Source organism: Anser anser (genome assembly GCF_964211835.1).
Source record: "Anser anser genome assembly, chromosome: 7".
Taxonomy (NCBI): domain Eukaryota; kingdom Metazoa; phylum Chordata; class Aves; order Anseriformes; family Anatidae; genus Anser; species Anser anser.
Window position 1 is genome coordinate 25,647,513 of NC_139727.1, and position 16,172 is coordinate 25,663,684.

At 35.5% G+C, this 16,172-nt stretch overlaps 1 protein-coding gene across 2 annotated transcripts in view; it reads left to right on the forward strand.

Moving 5' to 3' along the window:
• Window positions 1–5,380: 5,380 nt before the first annotated feature.
• DNTT (DNA nucleotidylexotransferase) overlaps window positions 5,381–16,172 on the forward strand; it is a 114,647-nt gene continuing 103,855 nt past the window's right edge. For both annotated transcript variants that reach the window (XM_083844007.1, XM_083844008.1), the window contains exons 1-2: window positions 5,381–7,083; window positions 10,571–10,745. In XM_083844007.1, coding sequence (XP_083700133.1) covers window positions 6,887–7,083; window positions 10,571–10,745 — 372 coding nt within the window. In that variant the 5' untranslated portion in view covers window positions 5,381–6,886. The remainder of the gene's footprint in view (window positions 7,084–10,570; window positions 10,746–16,172) is intronic.

The window sequence follows — 16,172 nt, forward strand, 5'->3', positions numbered from 1 at the left end:
CTGATAGAATATTCTGCAGTACAGTGTGGTCTTCTGATTTGTTACTTAACTATTGAATTAGCAGCTTCATTCATAGATGTGTGAGTCAACATTGGGTTCAGTTTTTTTCATGCAGCAGAAAATTAGCTTTTGTTTCTCAAAACTAAATCTCTACAACAATAAGCTCAGGAAAGAGGAGTAAAGCTCATAATACAAAGTAATATCAATAAATTACTTCAATTAGATGGAATTATACTGTTTATTTGGATAATAAATATGTGTCAAAATTCATAATGGCATTTCCTAATAAGCAGATATACATCATAAAATAATAGCACAATATTTGTATCTGTGATTTAGGAAGTCAGAAAGATGACTTTAAAGTTTATGATCCCAAAAACAGCTAGGGAGACTGTAGTTTTCTAGTAAAGATTGATCAACATGTTCACAGTTAAATAAGTATGCAAGCCCAAACTGGGCTAGGGCTTACAGGGGCTATCTGAAACTTTGAATTGACTTAGTAGTATTACATTTTCTATAGAACGGAATGATGGAGCCAATTTTGAATTTGTATGGGAAAAGAATTTCTGGTTGCTTTGAGAAATGAATTTTTATGCAGTTGAGAAAAAGCAGCTTTCAGTGTTCTGAAAGGTAGAGCTATCAGATCCACACTGCAAAATAAGGAATGTTTAAGTATTTTGTGATACTCTAAGCAGCTGCCAAGTTGTAGGTGAAGTTAGAAAGAAAATGACAGAATGCTTTTGTGGAAACTGAGTCTATAATGTTTTTGGATTTTAAAAAAATCCAGCCGGATGAAGCAAACTTTTTCCTGCAATGTATTAATTACCCAGCTATGTTACTTCTGCTGCAATTAACTCTGCATTAGTGGAACTCAGAACTCCAATATGTCTAAGAGGTGAGAATACTGCCCTGTTCCGCTGTGAGTTCTGTCTCCTTTCATCTGATATTTCTAGAACAAAGGCATTGATCGATTTTTCCATTCACTTGCAAAATTCATAACACATTCAGATAAACACCTGTTTTATCTCTGGACGTAACACAACAATATGTGAAATCCTCATCAGGAGTCTTTTTTGCTTTTCTGATGCTAGCTCTAACATTTTTATCTACAGCTTTTTTGATGGAGTGTACAGAAAGACCACTGTCAGAACTCACCATAATGTTAACTATTACTTGTTGCTTTTGCTCAGTAGACTAGTAGGTGAGATAAACTTTCTTATCTCAGTGTGATGTGCATAAACTTGTGAAAGGAACAAGGAGATATATCATGTAATGTTATTCATAAGTTTTTCTTCTCTCTGCAACAACATTATCTACAGTACTTACTGTTATTTACTCCTCTTTTTTATATTAGCTGGTCCGTTTATCTGCTCAGTTTAATGATGTGGGAGCTGCATGCCAAATAAGCTTTCCTGTAGTACTGAAAATTGAGTATATAATTGAAAGTTTTATAGGAAACATTGAAACAGCCTTTTCCAGTATTTCATTATTTTGGCTTAAGTGCATTTCTCTTTATTAGATGCATCATGCTTTACTATCTGTAAATGTAAAAGACATAAATGTCACCCGTACAGCTGTTTGCATATTTTGTGGTGTAAGTAGGCCTAGAACTGCATTATTTGCAGTTACTGCAAGATGCATCTTTTGTATGAACTGGTAACTACTGTAATTAAAGGAAGATACCTGGCCAAATTAACTACTGTCTTAACAGTATCGTACTAGTGGTGTGAGGGAGGAAATAAGCTTACAGGATAAGAATTTGTACAGAGCATTCATTTCTACTATTACATTTTTATATAAGAAGTTTCTGAAATGTCCACAGGAGCATTATTTGGTCATCTGTAAGACAGAGATATAATCTTTTCAGCTGCCTAAACATAAGCCATGCAACACAATTTGTATGACACCTCAACTCTGAAAGGTTGTTGGATATTTGTTAATTAACAGAAATGTCCTTAATACTGGCAAGAGGATGACTGAGAGAGTCTGGAAAAACAGTACTTATTATCCAAAGACATTTACCTTTGTAAACTGTGTTTGGAAGAGGTGTGTAATTGTCAAAGGATCTGCCTGGCCATGTACATTTACAGGATTATGAAGATGTGTCTGTTTGGTGCTGAAAGTTCACAAGGCTCTCATGAGACTACAGCATAAAGAAAATCACTGATGCACCAGCACAAAAATCAAAGGATAGCCCAATAACAATCACAACAAGGAGCAGCAGCTACCATTAGCAGAGTAGCCAAGGAGTGCAATTATAAGCCTTGTTATTGAACAGAGAGACTGAAGGCAGAGTGGAAATAATAGTTTCCAGGGAATATAGACATACTGGCATGGGAAGGAAGTAACTCCTGCCAGGATTTGTCACCAATTACTTTTCCTCATGCTGTAAGGGGGAACCCTATTGCCCTGTTTTATTGTTCAGCAATGTGACATCACTCTTCCCTTGTTTCCTCAGAAAGGGCTTAGAAGAACAAACCCTTTCTATAACAGCTGCGCATAGAGTCAGTTAAAGAAGCTGTCAGCTCATTGTATGATTTCTACATGGTCAGTTTCTGAGATATGTCACTAAATTCATTTTTCTTATTCAGGTTTTCATCTCCATTTTGGAAAAAAAGAGATAATAAGCAGCTATTCTGATCACATACATCAAAAACGTACATCTGATAACAGCAACTACAAGATTTCATGTCCTCTCTATCTTACATGTCAAATACAATGATACAGCCAAGTAAGTACGTTCAAAGTATACTATCAATTCATCAGTTTATCAAAATTCTTGATCACCTGGGTGTTTTATGGAGTTTATCATTTCTGATGTGAATAGCTCAAGCACATATATTTCAAAGTTCCTCCCTGAAAATATTCTAGTGAGTAATTCAAAGAACATAAACACCAAAGGGAATAAAAGAGAATTGATTTTTTAAGTGTATCTGAACATTTCCAGAATATACTTTTCAATATTTCCTTATCTTTAGTAATTGTACATTTATTCAAAATGCTGGAATCAAATGTGACAGCATGATATTCTTTCTTTATGTTGTAAGCTAGCCAGGTTTGTTTCCCATGCACCTTGTGAAAGAATTTATATATTAGCAAATGAAGGAGGGAAAAAAAAAAGGGAGGGGGGATGACTAAAGAAATAGATTCCCAGATACTGACCCTTTTTTTTTTTGATGGAATTTTAAGATATTGTTTCAACTTGTTGATTACCTACTAACCAGTAACATAAACTTTCCACATAATGTGGGATTAAGGGTAGAAGCTTGAAGCGTTCATGAGTCCATATAGTACCCTGGTAACAAGTGAAGCAAAAGACTGAATTAAAACAAAGTCTGTACTTGTTTCTAGAAGCTAATCTTCCTCCCCCACACCCCTTCCTTAAAAAAAAAAAAGGTTCTTAAACATTTCATATTTTGCTATAAGTATATCCTTGCATCTGTCCATTGGGTAAATGTAAGTGGTGCAAAAGTTCTATGTAGAAAGTTCATTTTAAAATATTATTGGATTCTGGCAAGTTTTTACCAAAAAAGAGGAGAAACACCAGCCATGTTATTTGTAAGCACTGAGAGACTGGAAGAACAGGTATCAACAGTGAGTGGCCTGCTTAGCAGCTGAAAAGGCCAGAGATCAAGCAAAAGCAGACAGCAATATCTAGAGAAAGAGAGGAAAAAAAACAACAACCAACAACAACAAGAAAAATGGAATTTTTAATTTTCCATAAAATTGTTCATTGAGAAATGAAATTGAAGTGTCAAATATTTTAAAACAAAAAAAGCTAAGAAAAAATATTTTTTGTGAAACAATACTGTGTGAAACACTGTTAAGCCAAGGTTAAATCAAAACCCAAAAAGGTATGCAATTACTTCTCTAGTTTTTATTGATGGTGCTTAAGAGATGCTTTCTCAAAGGTTAGTGTACTGCAGTACCTGATTAAAAGCACCTGTCACCACTTTTGACTCTTCACAGGAAAGCTATAAAAAATGGGAAAGTAACATTTTATAAAATATTTACAACACCATTCATATAAAAGCAGGGCACTAAGGCTATCTGACAATAATCCAGAAGGTGCTGTGAAAGCATGTGTGGGTACTGACATTCAGGGGAGCTGAACTGTGCTTTCCAGAAACCACGTGTTCCCACTGTGTTTCCCCCTGAGGAACCCCTTTGGAGCTGGATCAGTGCTGCAGGGTCAGACCCAGGTCTCTGCCAAGCACTGCCTGCGGACTGCTTGGCTGGCTGTCATTGGCACGGGCACCACAAGTGGTGATCACTTACAAACATCCCATTCTTAATCCATGCCTTTGATGGTCCACAACATCGATCCACAACAACAACATGAGAACAGAGAAAAGATTTCCCTCCAGGGAAGTGAACCACCCTGACTCCTCCAGGAGTCTGTACACTGGAGGAACTGCACTGAATTGGAAAAAGTTTCCATGGTTTTAGGCTGCTGGTCATGCATAGTGAAGGCGAGGTGGTGCCATGATTCAAGTAATGGGTTGCTTTCCTTCATCATATATGACAGACACACTTTTCCTCCACTGTATTTGTTTTTTTTCCTAAAGCATATTCTACTTTCTATGTTACTGTCAAAAATATTATAGTGTGATGTTGTAGGAGAGCAGATTATTCGTTCATCTGGTATTTTGAAATCTTGTTAATTTTAGAATGTATTTTTAATAAAATTTCATCATTGGCAGAGATATTTCCATGACGCTATGCTGTATTTATCTGACAAAGAAAATCTTTTTGCATTGGGTTGAAAGCCAGAAATTGATTTCCAAAGGAGTTGGATGCCTAAGTGACTTTGATTTTGAAAATCCCACTAGGCCTCTGCATCTTTTTGGCTCCTAAATACCCTCAAAAATCTAGCTCAGGAGTTATTAGAGCAACACAAAGGAAAAATATCTTACGTTTTTCATGCCAGAAGGGTTTTACTGGCACTGAGCATCTTCATACTACACTGAGGGAAATTATATTTGCATATTTGAGAGCACCGAATTAATTATAACATAAAATAAGCCTTTGTTTAACATATGTAAAGAATGTGTTCTCAAATACATTATTCCTTGTAGGGCTTGAGATAAAGTAAAGCATTTTACCAAGCCTAGGAAGGCTGTAAAAGGTGATATATCCAGTGTTCAATGGTTGATTAGTATTATAGAAAATAGACGCGGAGCAACCACAACAGATTGCTCAGCCTTAATGCCAGACCCATCACTACTCGTTTTTTTTTCTTTGCTGCTATTCTTTCGCTTAAGCTTCTTAAGGTCTGCCTGTCCATTTTCCAGTTCCTATGAAAATATCTCACATAATTTAAAAATAACCTTGAAGTGATCTATTTTGACAATTTTAATGTTATGAATCAGAAAGAGGAATAGATATTTTGGCTTCTGGATTATCTTTAGGCAATGGAAGAAATGAATGGAGTCTAGTCTATGTACAAAACTATGTATATATTTTTTTTCATGGCCTCAGGAAGACCCCAGAGCTGAGAGCTCTATATTAATTTTTGATGGTTAGTTTCTATTCTGATGAAAACTGTTTCTTTATATCTGTGATAATACAGTTGAAGCAGCATGAGCTATAGGGCTGGGAAAATGTCAATAATACTTTTTATAATTTAATCTTAAACTTATGGCCATAATTGCAGGAAACAGGTTTTGAGTCATTTTTCCATAACTCAGAATTTATATCCATCCATGATAAAATGACTGAAAATAAAATTGATAGATCTGACTTAGGCAGGATTTTCCACCTTGCTTTCTCTCCTGAACTTGTGCAATGAGAATTGCAAGTTATAACATTTCTGACACATTCTGAAGGACTGGCAAAATCCAAATTCTCTGCTACAAGAAAAATAAAAATCCAACTTGACATAGAAATGGGGCTATTTACCACTGAAATAGTTTTTGTGCTGAAATAGATGCACATACAGTAAACTTGGTTGTTTGCATTCACTTTGCACTGATGGAATTTCAGGGCCATATCTAAATAGGCCCAACATGATGAAATATATCTGCAATAAATTTTAGTGAAGTCCTCTGATGACTATTATGCCATGCGCTAGGACAGGGTGGGATATAGCTTCCATAATCTCCTCTCTATTTTGGAGGTCACTGGATGTTTAAAAGCAGAAATATTCTCTAATGTACATGCCACAGACAGGAATGTATTCAAGGACAGGTAGTAAAAGCAATGATGGCAACATATGCCAATGTTATAATTAAAGACATCGCTAACAATTTCTCTGTCTTTCATTGCCTTATTCTCAAAACAACAATGGATTTATTTAATTGTAAATTCAATTTCAAAAGCTTATTTTTTGTTAGCTGTCCTAAAAATCTATCCCCTTTTTAATCAAATAATTAATCACACAGACATAACAAGCATACAGACGATTCTAAAACATTTGTATACTGTTATTAAGATGTATTCTTTGCTCCTAGGTAATGATAGGAAGAATTTATTTATTCGTTTATCAAGCTACCGAAAATCAATGTGCCCTACAATTTGGAAAAGTGAGGTTTGGAAAAAAAAAGTAAGCAGAAACAGATGGAACTGTGCAATTAAACCAGCTGAAGATTTTGCTTGTTATTTTGAGCTGATTTTCCTATAATCAATATTGTTTGGATAAAGTCTTTACAGATAATGGCTGTTTTAAGAAATCAAACCATATTTGCACCTCTTTGGAACAGTTCTGTGCAAGGAGTCCTAGGTGGTAGAAAAGAAGTAATGTTTTCTGCTCAGGTAGCATCTGGTTTTGATTTCAGAGGGGAAACAGAGGAAAATGACTTCAATGGGTGGTGACATTAAGTACAGCTGCTGGCAGAAAGTGTGTTAGCTCCCTTTCTTTCAAGTGAAAACACTTCTACCTTGCATCATGGATAGGATCAGAACTCCAGCTTCCCAGAGGAAGAGGCAGAAAGGGATGCATTCCCCCAAATTTTCCTGCAGTTATGAAGTAAAGTTCAATAACTTTGTAATTTTTATTATGCAGAGGAAGATGGGGATGACCAGAAGGACGTTTTTGATGGAGCTGGCAAGAAGCAAAGGTTTCAGAGTAGAAAGTGAACTAAGGTAGGAAAATGTTTATATATGTAGAAATAACATGCAGGAATGGTGCTGCAAACATTCTAATTTAATAAATGCAGTTATACAAGCGACTGCAGTTGAAGTTTTTGCCTATGTATTTTGTGGATATACTTTGCTCTTCCCAGTATAGCAATGCTTCAGGATTTCACTCTGTATTGCTAAAGCACAGTTCATTTCTGTTACCTTCTGGGCAGAGAGCAGGCAGAACACAAAGACTAGCAAAAACTCTTACTTTTTACATCTAAAATCTGTGGTTCCAATTTATCTCAGGTCTGTCAATTTTAATATGTTTGCACTTCTCAGTGTGCTGCTGCTCACATGGAAAATAAGAAATGTAAGCTCTGAGCTTGTGAATGTCTTTCGTGGGGTCTGTTTCTTTGCATTTGTATAATTTTGCAGGAGAAAATGAGTCAAGTCTCTAGCTGATCTAAACTGGTCATTGTTTATTTCTGTCTTGATGTCAAGTTATGTTTATTTTAAATTTAATGGCTGCTACCTGAAATGAAAAATAAAAAATAAAAATATATCAGCATGAAAAGTGTGGTGTGTTGAGGGGGCATTTCTCTACATCATCCCTGGTATAGAATATATATTTAATATATATATATTAATATCTATAATAATATCTAATAATAATAATAATATCTAATCTTTTTCTGAGTAATACACTGCTGTGAGGTTAAGAATTACTGGCTCACACTTTGGTACAATCTGGCAGAGCACTGGAGGAAAGGCCTAGGAATGAAATATCACAGATGTTGCATTTCAGGGTGAAGATATACTCCAGTTGCAGACTTATAGTATGATGGTCTTTTGATAAGTCTATTCATTCTGAAAGAAGCCTTCCTCCAAATATTACTTTTCATGAGCATTAGTTATTATGCAGTTTTCTGAAACCTACATCATTATGTAGGTTTTCTGAGAAGTTGGAAGAAAACCAAGTATTGATCATTTCTCTGTATCTGTTTGCATGTAGCATGCAACTGGATCTTTCCTTTAAAAGCTTATTTCCACAGATTTTCTATCTCATCAACTTTGAAAGACCGAGGAAGAAAGAAGGAAGAATTAATTTGTAAAGCAAGATTTAAGCAACTATTGAACAGAAGTAGGCAATTAGTGTCTGATACAAAACTAATAGAATTTTCAGGAAAAAAAAATAATGAACTGGGCTCTTCTAAATCCTACATTAACAATCCATTGAGGACCGATTAAAGGGTTTTATCTGGGCTGCTTTTGGCACAGACGTATTTATTGCCAATGTTTCAGACTTTCTGCAAGTTGTATACAACTGAGGTGCTGTTTAATTTCAGCTTAGCTTCTGCTGGATAAAAAAGAACTATATAACTCTTGATTATTTTTTTTTTAAATGCCAGAGAAAATGCTAAATTTGTTGCATTCTGTGCCAAGAAGACAGCACAGCTGTACAGGTACCAGAGGAAACTGGTGCACAGCAACTAAACAGCTGCTGCAAGTGTAGTGATGGCAAAGTTCCCAGATCTACAGCTTGGTGCCAATACATTACATATGAATATTTTATATAAAGTGAAATAAACCACAGGAAGCAGAAGTTCTATGTCTCCAACTGATTTTGTGTTACTCAAGTGAGGATGTGACAGTTTAATTAAAGTAGAACTTAGTAAGATTAAATAGTAATAAAAACAATAATATTTCATGGTGTCACCTAACCTAGATTTGCTATCTTGAAAATTAAAATACATTAGGCATTTTTTTTGATGGACTCTGTTCCTCAAGTTGCACAGTATGAAGAGAAAAAGATTGCACTATGCTGTGTCATCATTTGTATATTTGTATTTTTAAAGCACAGCGTATTCTATGCATTATGTATCTGTCCAAAATATAGTACAATTAATGCATTGGAGAATTAGATGATAAGTTTTCTATGGTAAGACTCCTCAGTATTTGTCTTTGTGGCTGGGAGATTTCATAAAGTCAGTGATTATTAGTGTGAATTGGGGTCAACGGGCCAAGAGGTTTTGTTGGTTTCCTAGGAAGTATTTTGCTTTGAAAGGTTGTGCAGCCAGTCTGTCTTTAACAGTTAGCACAGATTATTTTAAAGTCCATAGAAACCAGCCATCTCTTCAGTGGTGCCTTGTCTTGGAATGGTTGATGGCTTAACTTCTCCAGGTTTTATGGAAAGGCTGCAAAGCACTCTGTGAAGTCCATCAGGACCAGGCTTAAGGTCGCTTTGAAATTTACTGTACATGCACAGTGTTGTCACCGGCATGGGCTAGCAGGAGGATACGGAGGCTTATAAATGGAGGCTGTTGCTGTCAGAACAATTCACGGTGAAAGTTTCGGCTTATTTCTATGTAAACAAGGTCAAATAATGACACTGCCTGTGTGTTCCACCAAGAAGTTTAGGAATCTGTTGACTGATTTCAGTTAATTTTCACATAGATTTCAGAGATACTGAAGTCCTACAAGTTTCACGAAAATGAAGCTTCCTCCTTTATCTGTTGCTTTTTTGGGTGACTTCACCCTCCTGGGGTGTTTGTGGAGGGGAACACTTGGAAGTGCACTCTTAAATTTTCCTACCAAGTTAGTAGTCTTTTAAACTTACTGAGGAACATCATCAGACCAGGTAGAAATTTACAGATCACTCCAACTATGTAGTTTTTTTCTTGAAATGTAAACTTTGCCCCTGTCCATTCTTTCTTAGTAGAAGGTGCTGAACTGCGTCTTTTTCATCATGAACTGTCATGGGATTCTTTCCAAAGTTATTCTAATAAAGCAAACTACATTTAGTATGAAAACTTCTTGCTACCATATTTATAAGCAATGTACACATAACCACTATATAATTTATTGAGCAATAACTCACTGAAAATTTTTATACTAACTAAACTAGGATATCAGTCTTGTAAGAGACTGGCATCTTAGTAGCAAAAAAGTGCTCTTTAGATGCAGTGCATAATTTGTAAGGCTTAGCTCATGAAACTTTGACAGTCAAATGTAAAGAACTTAATGTATGTAGTGAAAAATTAAATTTCCAAAAAATATTACTAGCTGCAAAGCTTTAAAGAATGATTGTTAACCGAATTTTGAATACTGTAAAGCTTTTCTTCATTGATTGGGAATCTTGGGAGGCAGGTTGTCAGGTATTGTAAAGCAGCCTTTTCATTATAATATTGCTTGTGCAAGCCAAATATTTTCAGTTGCAAAAAGATTTGTAATAAGATAGTGTCTTACAGCAGTCAAATGATGCCAAAAGAAAGAAAATGCTGCACTTACAGGAGTTGTCAGGCTAAAGTTTTTCCTCAAAGCAGATTCAGCGACTGGTATAGACATACTGTGATATGAAAAAGCATCCTCTTCCCACATCCTAACATATAATATATACAGCAATTTTCAGGTAGTGTGTGGGAGGTAAATACAAAAATAGCAGTTCCATAGCTGTGTATGGTTGGGTTCAGAAAGAAAAGAAAACTTCTTTTTCTGTATTTCTTGATAGTGATTCTGTCACTCACATTGTGGCTGAGAACAACTCTTACCCAGAAGTGCTGGACTGGCTGAGAGGACAGGCTGTAGGTGACAGCTCCAGGTTTGAATTACTGGATATTTCATGGCTCACAGCCTGCATGGAAGCGGGAAGACCAGTTGATTCAGAAATGAAGTATCGCCTCATGGTAGGACAGATCGTTCAGTGCGAATGTAGTGCCATTCAAAATGAATGACTGCGATTTAATTATTATTTTTTTTAATCTATATACATACATAATCATATTGTGGTTCAATTTCAGTATTTAAATACATTTTTTCTACAGTTATATAAGTAATTCACAGTTTTAATAAATTAAGAGGAAGATCTTCCATACCTTTTCTAACAGCCAAATATCAGTTTCTGGTAATGCTGAGTTACTGTGCTCTCACATGTTACAAACTGAAATAATAACCATAATTATTTTAACAAGGGTGCTATTAAAGTGGAAATATCCATCAACAAATCGCATCCTTTTGTTGTGGTACTTTGGTGTTTCCACAAATATTTCAACATCATGGTAAATGTCCCACTGAGTTGAATGTATTTTAATGGGCTCCTGATAGAATACTTTGTATCTTCAAAATAATACAAAAACGTTAAAACCTTTGCTGTTCAGAAGTGATCAGGTAACTGCTAGCCCTTGAGCGAACTGTGAAATCAAGGCTGCTGCAGTTTGTGGACATACATTTACAAAGTTGGCACCACAGAGTAAAATTGTGATAAGAAATAAAGGTATCGTTATATTTCATTATCTCTCAATGGGAGCAGCAAGTTGGAGGTTATTGCAAATCACAGGCTGATTATTCGGCGAACAGTGTTTGACCTTGAAGCAAAGGATGACGACACTTTCCTGAGAACTATATCTGACACAATTATGTTCTTATTTCTCAAATTGGGGCATAGTGTGAAACAGTGATATGCAATACCCCCAGTACAGACTGTAAATAACAACTGTACCCAGTGATGCCCACAAGTGCTGTGCACAGTGCGACAATAGCACACGCCACTGGGCCATGAAATAGATCCTGCACTGTGCCAGGATTAACACCTTCCCTTGTCTTGCAATCATGTGAGCCTCGTGCTGCCGATGGATTGGACATGGACTGGTGAAGAAATTAATTCATGCATCAGGAGAGTTAGAAGTCTGATCTAATGCTTCTCTGAAGTGAAGGTTTCCTGCTGATTTCAGAGGGCCTGGATTAGGCTCTGTGTGAACAATGACCCTGCTTCAAAATGATAACTGTGAATACTGGCACCACAAAGGGTGCAGTATGTAATCTCTTGTTAGGTGTAAGATGCCTGAATATTAAGCAACAGTATCTCACTGTTTTCTTCTTCTGATTTTTAAAATAAGAAGAATGATTTAAAAATATCACCCTTTACCAATAAAGCATGTAGCTTCTGATTCATTTTTCAGTCATATTTCATTGCCAGAGGCTGTTCCGCAGGACTTTACTTATAAGAATTACTGTTTAATAACACTTCCAAAAAATAAAAATAAAAAAATTAATACACCAGATGGAGCTGTCACCATCAGATGTGGCATAATTCCATAACAGAATATGTTTATATTTGCAGTCCTTCCAATGAAGTACTTTTGCAGTATATTTGTAATATTTCCAGTGAATCTGCTGAAGGAAGAATATACTAAAGAAATTAATGCAAAGCAGGAAAAAAAACAACCTAACCTTGTAAATACGGCACTGTGTAATCTCACAGAAAAAACTATATTTATGAAGATATAAATATTGGGAATGCAAAAAAAATCTCTAAATATGAACAACATCTTGTGAACTTTGCTGAGAGTTTTACATCAGGATTAAAAATTAATCCAAAATACTTTTTATGCACATTCTTAATTTTAGCAGTCTTTGAAAACCTATGGATTCAGGTATCATAGGAAATATCTTGTTCCCTTTTCAGTGCAAGAAATGCCTTCGTCTTTCTCCAGAATGTCTCCAACTGTGTTGAAGCTTATTATTATTATTATCGTTATTATCACTCAATGAGAAGGCCTCAATATTCTTTTATATATAAAATTCCTTTTGGAATACTATTAGAGCAGGAACTTCTGAAAAAAAGTAGCAGCACTGTCAGGAGATCATGATTATACTTTGAGACTGGCTGTTCCTATCTTTATAGAAACAAAGATTTTGTGCTTATAAATGTAGAGTGCAATTAGCAAGCCAGTGACAGCTGTAGCATTCACTTTAAAGCTTATAGTTGAGACCAGTCTTAATTATATAGTGGCTCTCAAATTATAAACATTTTTGTAGAGCAATCAAGCAAGGAAGAGAAAAGAATTCTAGAATTTTAGATAATAAAAATAATTTTAGTATTGCAGTGTCACTGATTTTTTTTCTTTTTTTTTTTTCTTACTGAACAAATAAGAAGGATTGAAGATAAGGTTAATATTCTTTTTAAGTACTAGACTAAACTTGTACATATGTAATTCAATTGGAGTTTCACCTAAGACAAATTTGCTCCATTATGTCAGTCTTGTGCAATGTGAAATGAAAATGAATTAACAAACGTTTAGCTCATTTTGTGGAAAAAGAAATGGATTACAGTGGTTGAATGTTTTGGGTGAAATCTCATTGAATGTAAGTTCATGGTAAAATTCCCATTAATATCAATAGCAACATAATTTCATCTTTTGGGTCTTGTAGTAGCCTATTTGGTAGGTGTTCTTCCTTCAGGACATTTGTTTTAATGCATTGCAGAAAAGAAATGTCCTTCTCCATGCAAAACGAGGAATAAAGCCAGAGTTACAGACCATTAGCTAACATTAATTATAATTGTCATTAAAGGACATCTTTCTCTGATTGTGAATGATTGGAGAGATGCTCTGATGCTAAAATGATTTATACAGTATAAAGGCTGGGTGACCACATCTAGGCTCGTCTGAAGTCTTGGTAATTCATTCAAGTAACAGTTGACTTTTATAATCATAAGCCATCATTTTATTCTATAGGCTATGGAAGTGTTGTAGCAGAATACCTGCTTTAAATGGAAATCAAAATATTTCTCAGCTTGAGGAACGCCTTTGTCCCACTGATATCTTTAAGCAAAGAGATAGCTTCCCTTCCACAAGCAGATTGGTTTTCTGGACAGTAGCATCACAGGAACAACAAAAAGTATGTGAAGACAACCCCAGGCTAGAAAGTAGTTCTGTTCCCTGGATTATGGAAAAGACAGAGGTAGAGGGGAAAAAGGAAAAGAACCAGTGCATTGGCATCCTCAGTATCTTCATGAACTGTACTGTGACTGTCTCTTCTGCCTCTTCCTCAGTCAGGACCTAAAAGTTGTTAGTTATTTTATTCCCTTCCCTTTCTTCCTCTTGAAAGGCAAGCAGATTTATTTCCTTAAACAAAGGATCTCCCTCCACATTGGGAAAGGGAAGTACCACATTTTTTGATTCCCTACCATATCCTATGACAGGCAACTCACATTTAACATTTTCCTGAGTGTCTCACTCTGTTGCCTTGTGAAAGAGAGGAGGCTCTAACTAATGGAAGAAATCTTTCATACTGACAAGTCAGAGTTTCTCAGAAAATAAAATGAAACTTATAAACTAGCTGCCTTCTCTTCATAAAATGCTGGATATCAGCAGACTATTATTTGATCAATGCTGTCTGGATCAAAGCTGCTGGCTGTTGAATTATGTGGCCTGACACAGCCTGTAGTATCTGCACACCTCATTCACTGCTGCTACATTTTCACTCCTTCTTTGTTATTTCTTTATGCCATTATACTTTGTGTATTAAAAAAAAAAAAAAAAGAAAAAAAGATTGGACAAAGAACAAAGGAATCCCCTACAAGTTTAATTTTGTACCTGAGCCTGTGAAAACTAATGCTAGTGGTACAGACTCGTTCTTCTGCTTCTGCCATATGGAAAATGTCACAGTGAAGGAATATCAGTGACATCCATTGTTAATGCAGGCTGGATGTGAGGTGCAAATGCTGACTAGCTCTAGCAAGTAAATTGCCCGTGTTTGGATATTTTTCAGTGGCTGGCCCTGTATAGTTAACCATAATTTCACTTTAGTGTAAAAATCCATTTGCAAAAAAGGATTTTTAATGTTTACTTTTTTTTTCTCCATATTGGTAGTTGTTCCCTCCCAGTACTACAAATTATTTTGAGGTAGTTTGAGTTTCCAGGATTCCTTGTACTACACTGTAGTTTCCACTTGACTACATTTTAGGATTGTTCCATAATCTGTACAAATGGTGTTCTCCCATCTGTTCTTCCCAACAAAAAGCAATATAAATCTTGTCTTGCTGATAGGAGGTTATCTCCGTAGTTCTCAAGCAGACACCATAATATTCCCAAAAAATCACACTATACTAATTGCAGTTTGCTAGACATCTTTGCTGTTGATTTCCAGCCCAAGTTTCTTTTGTTTTGTATATAATCAACTCCTGCTAATTAAAAGTATAACCATCGCTGATTAAGAAAAATGCTCAAATAACTTGGCTAAGTCAGGAACAGGATGTTTATGTGCCATATACAAATATACATATACAAATACATAGTTTCTGCATTTATTTTTCAGTCTGCAATGCCAGGTAATGTTACATAAGGGCTCTTGTTCTTAGATAACATGTCTATGTCCTAATGAAGATAGCAGCTTATTATATATTCTATTCAGTAATATGCTTTTTGTTCACAGTCTTTTCAGCTGGCACTATCATTTCAAGCAGTATATTAGCTGTAATCAATCATAGTTTATATGATTTAAAATCAATTGCAAAGTATAATTCATGAGAGTGTGCAAGAGTGGATGAGTAGTGCTGTTGATCCTGACTGAAAGCCATTTTGGTTATTCCCAAGAGTGATCTTACACATAAAATAACTTCCTTCCTTTCGCCATATACTATGAAAACTGCCATATAATTCACCGTTCCTTCAGCTATGCAAGCAAATGCCTTGTGTGTGTGAATACTATTATTTAACTGCTCTGAATCAGATACAAAGGCAATTTAGCGTGAAATTATATGTTGTGTGTGTAGGGAGCACATACGCGTATTTATAGGTTTGCCTAGCACAGATGTTATCTTTATGCCTACATTTCTTTTTGATAAAGGGGAGAAAGGGGTTATCACTCCATTGTTGGGGTGAACATTTTCTCAATGTATCTGTGTGATATATATATATTTTTTTCTTGTTGAAACATTTCCCTGTGGTTTTTGGATGGTGGAATGCAATACGTTTTTGACAGATCTGTCAATGTTTTTTAGACAAAATGACAAATAGCAAAAAATTCACAGAAACACTGAGAACACTTTGAGTGTTTCCAGAATATTTCAGATTTGGGCACTTCCACTGAAAGCAAAGGAATTAAAGGGCTGGGAATATAAAGCAGCAGCAAAGATGCTGCCAGGTTGTCTTTTCCAGTTGCTCACTGATCAGGATACTCATATATATTTATATTTATATATTTAGTCATCATAAGGCAAACACTGGCTGTTGGATGAAAGTATGGAGATGATTATTCTGTGGCTGCTTGTAAATATTTCCTTTTTTTAATAATGATCCCAAAATAGAACATTTAGCTGAATAAATACAATC